Consider the following 11,764-nt stretch of genomic DNA (forward strand, 5'->3'; position numbering starts at 1 on the left):
TACTCCTTACACAGAGTTTGATCACCTCCTGTACCTACACCTTAGTCCTTTCATGGCGTCTGATGTGGCTTTTTAAACCAGACAATGTTTTGAAAAAACACCCACACAGATTGCACCTCTGATTTGTACTACCAATACCTGCAGGTAAGTTCTGCTCATTGTGGATCCTAACATGTCTTTTAAGACCCCCATTGGATTTGCAAGCCTTCTGGCATACACCACATTCAAACGTGTGCACAGACATATAATCAAAATAGCTGGTTGAAGTTTGTTTTCCATGGGTTCGCAGGTGAGATTTGAGGCTAGCCAAAGACAGGCATGGTCTGTCACAGACTGTGCACACAAAAAGGTCCTTGTCATTCACAATGTAAAGATCGAGATGTAAAGATCTGCCAAATGCGAGCTTTCTTTTCAGATGCTTCCCCCATCCCAGGGTCTCGCTGGCCCACACTTTCTACACCCTCAGAGGTGGCACACTTAATGTTGGCACATTGAAAGGTAGGTCCAGTGAGATTGTCAAGATACTTGAACGGAGACGTGAAGATTTGTGTTGCATCCAAGAAGTAAGGTGGAGAGGAAGTTCTGCTACGTTCCTCACAGGCAAAGAACACAGATATAAGATAAGATTTTCTGGGTAGGAAACATTGATGGGGTTGGGGGCGTGGATATCCTTCTTGCAGAGAAATGGGTTGATAAGGTAATAAAGGTAGTCAGAGTCTGTGACAGAATGCTTAAGCTTAGACTAGTGCTGCAACATGGATTAGCAACCATTATCTCAGCCAGGGCTACCTGATGAACAGAAAGACCGATTTTATGACACCCTCTTGCAGACTACCTCGTTGATAAATGACTGGGACCTTCTCTTTGTGGCTGGTGACTTCAACAGGCATGTTAGACAACATCCAGGGAGCTTCCATGGTGTTCATGGTGGCTATGGATTTGGTTCCTGCAATGAGGAGGGAACCAGGCTGCTGGAGTTCTGTGATGCAAATGATTTTATGATCGGTAATACTAACTTCAGGAAATCTGCCAGTCTGGTGGACACACTAGTCAGATTGACTACATTCTTGCCAGGAAATGGGAAAGATGGCTACTTATAAATGCCCAAACTTCCCCAGGTGAAGAATGCACCCTACAACATAGGTTAGTAGTTAGTGACTTTAGGATCAGGGCTAAATGGCTCCAGTGCAGGTGGCATATTAAAAGCACCATTCAAGTGTGGTCGATGCCAGTGCTGCCTGACTGGCTCCTGTGTCAGTGACATGTAAAAAGCAGCATTTGAGGGTGGCTGATGCCAGTACCGCCAGACTGGCTCCCGTGCCGGTGGTATGTAAAAAGCAGCCACTATACTCCCAGAGTGGTTGGCGTTAGGAAGGGCATCCAGCTGTAGAAACCTTGCCAGATCAGATTGGAGCCTGCTGCAAGCCTCCTGGCTTGTCAGCCTTCAGGCGAACCGTCCAACTCATGCCAGCATGGAAAGCAGACGTTAAACGATGATGATGATGATATATATATATATATATATATATATACACAGAGAAAGAAAGAGGGATAGATAGATAGATAGATAGATAGATAGATAGATAGATGGATAGATAAAGGAGACAGATTAGATAGGTATATGCTCACACACACACACACAAACACACCCTGGGAAACCCACTCCCAAAAGTTTAGCCTCTAAATGTTATGGGTTACTAAATGATAGATTAAAAACTTTTCTTCTTTTTTTTCTGTTTTGTTTTAGAAAACTGGAAACATGGGGAAACGAAAAGAAAACAAAGCGAAATCAAACCCTGTCATAGAAAAGAGCAAAAGATCTGTCTCGGTTTAACTGTCTTGTTGCCATAGCAGCAGCAATGTAAACAAGTGTGTGTCTAGTAACTTGACGTTTATTTAACTTTTAAGACGTGGAGTGACTCCTTTTAATGTTTTTGCATATATGCTTTTTATTAACTTGTATTAAGTGAAAACACAACAATTTAATTAATGGTTGAACAACAACGAACAATGCCAAATGAATGAAAGTGTGACAGGGACGAAGTATATACAAGATTTATAAATCAATATTTGAATTTAACGTTGGTTATGACAAGCAATATAACAGGTACCTGGGTAAGTTGACATAACAGTCGTTTTGATAGCAGGATTTTGTTTAACCAAAGCATTCTTTTAAAGAAAACATTTTTGCTTGATAAATATATTTACACATACATGTCCTCGTCATTGGTATCTCTCAAGAATTTGATTCCGTTGGGTTTATCCATGTTCTGGGATGGCTTGTATAGGCCTATCGTTGATATAAAAATGTCCTCATGGCAATGAAGACACAAGAATTGGAGCATGAATTGGTGTAAGAGACCACATTGTCAGCTTACTGTCCTCCCTTCGTCCGACCTTTTCTTCTGGGACCACCTTCTCAAATCTTTCCAGAACCTCTTTTTCACGTTTACAATGCTTGTGTTTAAATTCTTTGTGATTTACATGTATTTATGACTACCATATAAAAATATAGACGGAAACAAGAAGTATTCAAAAGACATACACTCGCAAAATAGACCACCCATTGACAAAAGAATAAGAAATCTTTTATCAATGGGTAGTCTACTATTCGGAGAAATTTCCGTTACATAAATATATCTATAATATCCTATCTTTTTTTCTTTAAACTGTTTCGATCTTTGGACTGTGTCCATGCTGGGACACTGTGTTAAAGAGTTTTAGTTGAATGAATCGATCCTTTTCTTGAAGCCTGGTACGTATTCTACCGATCTCTTTTATCCAATCGCTAAGTTACAGAGATGTAAAGAAAGCAGCACTGATTGTTTAGCGGTTGCGGAGGGCAAGCACAAACACACACACACACACACACACACACACACACACACACACACACACACACACACACACACACACGCACAGACACACGCACGCACGCACGCGCGCGCGTGCATGTGTTTGTATACGTGTGCACGACGGGCTTCTTTCAGTTTTTGTCTACCAAATCCACTGACAAGATTTTAGTCATCCTAAGGCAGCCGTAAAAGACGCTTGCTCAAGATGCCCCGCGGTGGAATTGAATCATATAGTTGCAAAGCAAACTTTTTACCACACAGCTACGCCTGTGTGTATTAATGTTTTTATTTTGAAAATTTCTTTGACGGAGGTTTTCAACTAAAAAAAATTAAGTTTTCTTGGGCGGGTTTAGACAACATCAACTAGGTAGAAATACAAGTGTGTGTATGTATGTGTGTGTGTACGGGCTTGCGTGCGCGCGCACACACATAAACACACCTTAAAGGTAAAAAGTAATAAATAAAAATGTTATATGCTATATCATCTTAAGACATATTGTGGCTGATATTGTACAGATATTCTACTAAGAAGATAAATTGTTAGTTAATTTAACTGTTAGAAATTTCCCCATAATCTATATTTAGATTCAGTGGAGCTAAGATTTTGACATTTCAAATTTCTCCCACCCACCCCATTCCATCACGATGATGATGATGATGATGATGATGATGATGATGATGATGATGGTGTCTATACAAAAAAGATCCCTGGTTTTTAAATTTTCTGATGTCACATTGAGACCCCTCAAAAACTTGGATGTAATCAACATTTCATCTTATCTAAGGGTGTAAATGACATGCCCCCTACTGATTCAAACTATATGCTGTTATCTTCCATGTTCCCATCTTTTATCGAAATCAAAACATCATCATCATCATTGTCGTTTAACGTCCGCTTTCCATGCTAGCATGGGTTGGACGATCTGACTGAGGACTGGTGAAACCAGATGGCCACACCAGGCTCCAATCTGATTTGGCAGAGTTTCTAAAGCTGGATGCCCTTCCTAATGCCAACCACTCAGAGAGTGTAGTGGGTGCTTTTACATGTCACCCGCACGAAGGCCAGTCAGGCGGTACTGGCAATGGCCACGTTCAAAATGGTGTATTTTATTTGCCACCTGCACAAGAGCCAGTTCAGGGGTACTGGCAACGATCTCACTCGAAAATCCTACAAAGGCCAGTCAGGCGGTACTGGCAAAGGCCACGCTCAAAATGGTGTATTTTATGTGCCACCTGCACAAGAGCCACTTCAGGGGCACTGGCAACGATCTCGCTCGAAAATCCTACAAAGGCCAGTCAGGTGATACTGGCAACGGCCATGCTCAAAATAGTGTATTTTATGTGCCACCTGCACAAGAGCCAGTCCAGGGCCACTGGCAACGAAAAACAAAAGCAGGCATCCATTATGTGAATACTATGAAAGACAACAATTAAAACTAAGAAAAAGTTTCCTAATATCCACCAATCTTGTATATGTTTCGCAAGAATTTATCTGCATATGAGGTCTGATCAAACGGTGTCAAGAATTTGTATGCAGAGTGAAGTTGCTTGGTACAGATTAACCTTGAACTTGGTACAGGTTAACCTTGAACTCGGTCGTGTGTGCACACTAAGTTATAACATTCTTGCTCATTTCCATTGTTTGTAGCGGTGCTTGGAAGTAAAGTGTAATAGAGTGTGAACAGCTCATTGAGAAAAATCTGGATGAAACTTTGCTAAAAGCTTGGTGATATCTGTGCAGAGACCTATGCAAAGTTGTGAAAGTGTACAGAGAGGAGTTGACAAAATGTTGCCAGTGACACGTTCTGGGAGACCCATAGGGTTGGATTAACCATTGCTGAGAGCTGGATCCAACCTGCAGGTTGTATGCTGGCACCCTCTCATGCATTAAAGGGAAATGCAAACATGCTGTGGAATCCCTTTTCTGTGACATGAGGACAGTAGGCACCTGTAGGTTTACCTGTTGGGTTCCTTTTTGTTTGGATGATTTTAGAAATAACAAAGATAATGTAAAAAAAAAAAAAATTAGAAATATCGATTACTCTTCATCTCAGTGGAGAGGTCTTGTCTTGTAACACAGATATTCATGGCATACTGGGGCTATGTAAAAAGGACCCAGTATACTCAGGGCTGGATTAAGACCCATCGAGGCCCTAAGCACTTAAATGATTTTGATGCCCCCATAAAAGATTATGTAATTCAAAATATAAACAATAACAAACCATAAAATAAATTTTTATTTTTCAAAATGAAACAAAACAGTAAGAGGGAAAATAATGTTTATTTTTGTATACTTCCACTTTATTTATATTTGAAAAGTTGCCTCCTACCTTTTTGAATTGCAAAGACTTTGATCAGATCCTCAAAATTAACCTTAGGTAACACATCTGCATCTGTACTTAGTAGAGATAAAGGCATTCTGAATATTATTTTAGCAAGTTTAAAGTAATTTCTTTCGTGCTGTAAACCATTTACCATTTCTGTGGTGCCCCCTCCTTCCTTTGATGCCCTAAGCACGTACTTATTTTGCTTAATGGTTAATCCAGTGCTGAGAACACTCTGTAAAGTGGTTGGCATTAAGAAGGGCATCCAGGTGTAAAAACAAAGCCAAAGCAGACACTGAAATCTGATGCAGTCCTCTGGTTTTCCAGTTCGTCAAACTGTCCAACCCATGCCAGCATGGAAAGCAGACATTAAATGACAGAGATGATGATGATGGAAGAGGAATAAAATACCTGCTTGAAGCTCTTGCTTTTTAATAAGGATTGGTAGATAAAGGAGCTCCCTATTGCTGATCAAGCTAACATGTCTGTTGTCCTCTGCTCTCTTTTATTTTAGAGTAAAAAGCTTGCCATGTCAGTCAAACTACACCTCATGACTTTGAAATTCACTTTGCATGTTGAGTACCCTCTGTTATAATAATCTTTGCCCAACCGATGCCTTGTGAATGGATTTGGTAGACAGAAACTGTGTGAAAGGCGGTGAGCTGGCAGAAATGTTAGCACGCCGGGCGAAATGCTTAGCGGTATTTTGTCTGCTGTTACGTTCTGAGTTCAAATTCCGCCGAGGTCGACTTTGCCTTTCATCCTTTCGGGGGTCGATAAATTAAGTACCAGTTACGCACTGGGGAACGATGTAATTGACTTAATCCCTTTGTCTGTCCTTGTTTGTCCCCTCTATGTTTAGCCCCTTGTGGTCAATAAAGAAATAAGAAACTGTGTGAAAGCCCATTGTATATATGTATGTATGTGTGTGTGTGTGTGCGTGTGTGTGTATTAGAGTAGTGATGGGAGACAAACACAAAGACACACATACACACATGTACACATGTGCGTGCGCACACACACACACACACACTGTATGTATGTACATGCATGCACACACACACACACACATATATGTATGTACATGCATGCATGTGTGCATGTGCATGTTTGTGTGTGCATTTGTGTGTGCGTGTGTGTGTGTTTTCGTGTTTGTCTCTCATCACTACTTGACAACCAGTGTTGATTTAATGTGACAGTCCCCTGAAGGGAATAATACTACTGTTGGTTAGACCGAGGAAGCTGCACTGCTTCCTGTCGGCCTTGACACATTTCCTGTGTCCTTATGTTTGCAAGGGGGAGACAAGCACCTCCACCCAGCTAGGCCTGCATCCAGAGACATGTTTCTGAGTCTTTGCTCATCATCAGTCTGGAGTAGCAATGGCCTGCTACTCGAAGATGCCTGTCAAGTTCTTGTAAACATATAATAATTCTAGTGAAATACATTCACTGATTTCAAATTTAGAAATCATCATCATCATCATCATCGTTTAACGTCCGCTTTCCATGCTAGCATGGGTTGGATGATTTGACTGAGGACTGGTGAACCAGATGGCTACACCAGGCTCCAATCTGATTTGGCAGAGTTTCTACAGCTGGATGCCCTTCCTAATGCCGACCACTCCGAGAGTGTAGTGGATGCTTTTACGTGCCATCGGCATGAAGGCCAGTCAGGAGGTACTGGCAATGGTCACGCTCGAAATGGTGTATTTTACGTGCTACCTGCAGAGAAGCCAGTCCAGCGGTACTGGCAATGAACTTGCTCGAATGTCTTTTCACGTGCCACTGGCACAAGTGCCAGGAGGGCGATGTTGGTAACAATCACGCTCAAATGGTACTATTTATGTGCCCCTGGCATGGAAGCCAGACGGCTGGTGCTCTGGCAACGATCACGCTCGGACGGTGCTCTTAGTCCTCCACTGGTACAGGTGCCATCACGATTTCGCTTTCGCTTGCCCCAACAGGTCTTCACAAGCCAAGTTTAGTGTTGAATGAAGAGACGTTGGCATGGGTGCCAGTCTACAGATTTAGTTCAATTTCGATTTCGATTTCACTTGCCTCAACAGGTCTTCGCAAGCGGAGTTTAGTGTCCAATGAAGGAATTTTACGCGTAAGTGGGTTGGCTACATCCCAGGCAGAGTAATGCATTTTTAAATCTCTCAGGAAGATTTATGCAGTAGTGATATGATGAAGTAGTTGCTGAGAGGGATTTCTTTGGGTAAGCAGATAGAAAATTACAGTTGCTACTCAAGGACAAAAATCATGTTAAATAGTGTTACCTGTCATATAATTTCAATTGTGTTTTGTTTTTCTACTTGCATCATCAGTCTCTTTTTTTCTTTCTTTCTTTTTTATTTAGTTTCCTTCTGGTTTCCATGGCTATACCAAAATCTCTGAGTCTCGGAATGATGTAAATACTTTATATCGGCAACTAGCTAAACCTCATCCACCAAACAAATTCATGTGGAGAGTAACGGTAACATAAAGTGAATTATTTCCAAAGCATTTTGTTATAAATGAAATTGTGTGTTTTGAATGAATAATATATCTGGGTTGGGTTAATTAACAAAACCCCTGACAAGTAGAATTCCGATAAGAGAATTCCTTGCAAGCTTGCTTTCTAAGCTAAACTAAGGGAATCTTTATAGAAAGATCTGCTTCTTGCAAGAGATTGCATGTACACACCATCTCTTTTGTCTTTTTATCTTTTATTCTTTTAGTCTTTTACTTGTTTCAGTCATTTGACTGTGGCCATACTGGAGCACCGCCTTTAGTCGAGCAAATCGACCCCAGGACTTATTCTTTGTAAGCCTGGTACTTATTCTATCGGTCTCTTTTGCCGAACCGCTAAGTTACGGGGGCATAAACACACCAGCATCGGTCGTCAAGCGATGTTGGGGGGACAAACACAGACACACAAACATATACACACACACATACATATACATATATATACATATATATGACAGGCTTCTTTCAGTTTCCATCTACCAAATCCACTCACAAGGCTTTGGTTGGCCCGAGGCTATAGTAGAAGACACTTGCCCAAGGTGCCATGCAGTGGGAATGAACCCAGAACCATGTGGTTGGTAAGCAAGCTACATTCCACACAACCAACCCTGATTAGATTTTGGGATCAATCTGGTACCGGACAAGGATTCTGGATTATTTTCCCATTTTTTAAACTTAATTTTTGACACTTGTCAGGGTCATTTTTAGTATTCTAATCTGTGAGAACAATCGAGTTTGTTTCAGATAGTCTCATATTAAAAAATCATCCCCGGCTAATTGTTGAGAGGACCTTGGTGTTGCCTCAGCAGAGGTTTTCGCTCTGAGTGCTCTTGTTATTATTATTTTTATTATTAAGCAGCGAGTTACTGGGTGAAATGTTTAGCAGTATTTCATCTGTTTTCGTGTTCTGAGTTCAAATTCCTCCAAGGTCGAGTTTGCCTTTCCTCCTTTCGGGGTCGATAAATTAAGTACCAGTGAAACACTGGAATTGACTAGTCTCCTCCCCAAAAATCGCTGCCCTTGTGGCAAAATTTGAAATCATTATTATTATTATTATTATTATTATTAGTTATTGCCTTTGCACAGCTTCTAATGCTGGAGATGTACTACGGTACCAGCTGTTCACTACCGGTGAACTAAGGTAACACCCCTTATTTTTTGAGCACCATCTGGAGTGTTTGAGTGGTTCCAAGCAATGCTGTTTTCTGCAAGTGCTCCACCCTTATTACAGCCCCTACTTGTTCCATGTACTTCTCAAGATTTTTACTCACTGTTCCCAGGGCTCCGACAATTAGAGGTACTACTACCACCTTTTTCATTGACCACAACTGCTTAACCTCCTAAGCTAACTTGTCATACCTATCAACTTTTTTTCTTCCTTATCACATCATCATCATCATCATTATTATTATTATTATTATTATTATTATCATTATTATTATTATTATTATTATTATTATTATTATTATTATTATTATTATTATTATTATTATCATTAAGGCTGCAAGCTGGCAAAATCATTAGCATGCCAGGCAAAAATGTTTTGTGGCATTTTGTCCATCCTTAAATATTGCATTGTGGCATCATTGTCATTTTGTAATTCTTTCAATTCCTCCTGAACATCATCTTCACAATCAACTGCATTGACCTCAAACGAATTGTTATACCAATTTGGAATTACCACAATAACATCTTGAAATGTGCTGTGCGTGAGAAGACCCGGCAAGCCAAGTAAGATCGTTGCCAGTGCCCCTGGACTGGCTCTTGTGCGGGTGGCACATGAGATGCACCATTTTGAGCGTGGCCGTTGCCAGTACCGCCTGATTGGCTCCCGTAGGATTTTCGAGTGAGATCGTTGCCAGTGCCCCTGGACTGGCTTGTGCGGGTGGCACATAAAAGACACCATTTCGAGCGTGGCCGTTTTTGTGCGGGTGACACGTAAAAGCACCCACTACACTCTCTGAGTGGTTGGCGTTAGGAAGGGCATCCAGCTGTAGAAACTCTGCCAAATTAGATTGGAGCCTGGTGTTGCCATCCGGTTTCACCAGTCCTCAGTCAAATCGTCCAACCCATGCTAGCATGGAAAGCGGACGTTAAACGACGATGATGATGATGATGATGAAATCGCTCCACCATATTATCATGCAATGATTGTAAATAGTTGTGATATGTAGTTAAATCCTCATCAACTAATTCATCTTTCAAAGAATCAAGTTGTGGAAATTGATGGAATTGACATTTTGAAATGTTGGTCTCATACAACACTAATTTCGAAATGAATGTAGTGATAAATGTAGTGATAAATGATTTACAATAACTTATTCAAATCATTTAATTTTGTGAATATATCACAAAGAAAAAAGGATATTGCACCTTGCAGCCATCAATGAAGTGGATAGTGGAGTATCTTCAAAGAAAGATATGATTATATGAAACAAGTGCAACAAAGCAAAAAACACAGTTTCCTTTTGACAGCCACCACATTTTGGTATGGTATAAGACTTTAGTATGGTCCTCATCATTTCTCAGACAGAGTTGACAGAAAATTCGATCAGACAAGGGACTGGACTTCAATTTGTTTACAGTCTTGATAACTAACTGTAGCGCATCATTCAATCTACTGTTCATATTTTTACCACTAATTTATGCTGGTGTGCCAAGCAATGAACAGTTAGTATCTGGTGGGAAATTTCACGCTTTAGGAGAGATGAAAAACCTTTGTATCTTCCTATCATTGAAGGGACTCCATCAGACACACAAGCGAGAATATTACTGAGTGGGATATTATGTTCAAAAAGGAAAGACTTGTGAGGGTGAAAAATAGTTGCACCTTTTGAATCAAGTGGCAATTTCTCTGTGAACAGCATTTCCTCACAATGTTGAAGGTTTTCACTGAAATACCGAATATATACCATCATCAAACATTGACTGTCTACAATAGTTGACTCATCCACTTGTATAGAAAATTCAGAACGCTGGAGAATATTAATGAGCTGATGTTTGTTGGGCATTTTATCGATGCTTCGAGAAATTGTGTTATTACTAAGCAGGATCATTTTCATAATGTTATCGGGTTTTTCATGCATAACAGTTGACAAAACCTCTTTGATAACTGGGTGAAGTAATGTTTCTCCAATTGTGTGAAACTTCCCAGACTTAGCAACAAGCAATACAATGTTGTACGATGCAATCAGCCCGTCATTCTCCTGTTTACTAGTTTCCTGGAGTAGCATGTTGAATGTTTGTATTTACCTTTTGAAATAGGAGCTCAGTTGCAAAAATTATGATAATAGCTTGTCCTTCATGTCAGAATGCTTTGCTCCAAAGGGATACTTCAAGCGTGAAGGTTTCATTGCTTCGTTGGTCAATGTTTGATGGCAAAGAAAGCACATTGGTATCTGACAGTTCTGAGGAGAGGGAATAAATCCAAATGACAAATAATCACTACTGTACTGTTGACAAATTTTCTTGACTAGAGACATCAGTACTTATTCTAGTGGTCTTTTTTGCTGAACTACTAAGCTATGAGGATGCAAACACACAAATACCGGTTCTGAAGTGGTGGAGGGGGTGACACGCACACACACACACACACACACACACTCACACACACACACACTAATAGATGTCATAAAAGTGACAAAGGGTACTGACTAACACTGCTTTTGCTAAAGATAAGAGTTAAACTAATGCAAAACCACAAACACAATGTCTTTGTGGCTTTGAGTTTGTTTAACTCTTATTTTTAGCAAAAGCAGTGCTACTCAGTACTCTTTATCACTTTTGTGACCTCTATTAACTTTGTCTTTAGGTTCTAATTGCTAATAAGACACCCGTTTCAATTTATATATGATACATTTCTAAATCTCTCAGAGAGACTTAAGCAGTAGTGATATGATAAAGTAGTTGTATGCTGTCAACTTAATGTGACAGTCCCTTGAAGGGAATCATACTACTGCTATTTAGCCCTAGGAAGCTGCACTGCTTCCTAGGGCTAAATAGCAGTAGTATGATTCCCTTCATGGGACTGTCACATTGACAGCATACAACTACTTTATATATATATATATATAT

At 40.3% G+C, this 11,764-nt stretch overlaps 1 protein-coding gene across 1 annotated transcript in view; it reads left to right on the top strand.

Annotated features, from left to right (window-relative positions):
• Nucleotides 1-1,840: 1,840 nt before the first annotated feature.
• The window catches only part of LOC106877035 (uncharacterized protein C3orf84), a 15,913-nt gene continuing 5,989 nt past the window's right edge, over nt 1,841-11,764 (top strand). Inside the window, exons 1-2 of the mRNA XM_014925824.2 lie at nt 1,841-2,115; nt 7,539-7,655. Of these exons, the coding sequence (XP_014781310.1) occupies nt 2,089-2,115; nt 7,539-7,655 (144 nt within the window). The 5' untranslated portion in view covers nt 1,841-2,088. The remainder of the gene's footprint in view (nt 2,116-7,538; nt 7,656-11,764) is intronic.

This window comes from Octopus bimaculoides, chromosome 4 (genome assembly GCF_001194135.2).
Source record: "Octopus bimaculoides isolate UCB-OBI-ISO-001 chromosome 4, ASM119413v2, whole genome shotgun sequence".
Taxonomy (NCBI): domain Eukaryota; kingdom Metazoa; phylum Mollusca; class Cephalopoda; order Octopoda; family Octopodidae; genus Octopus; species Octopus bimaculoides.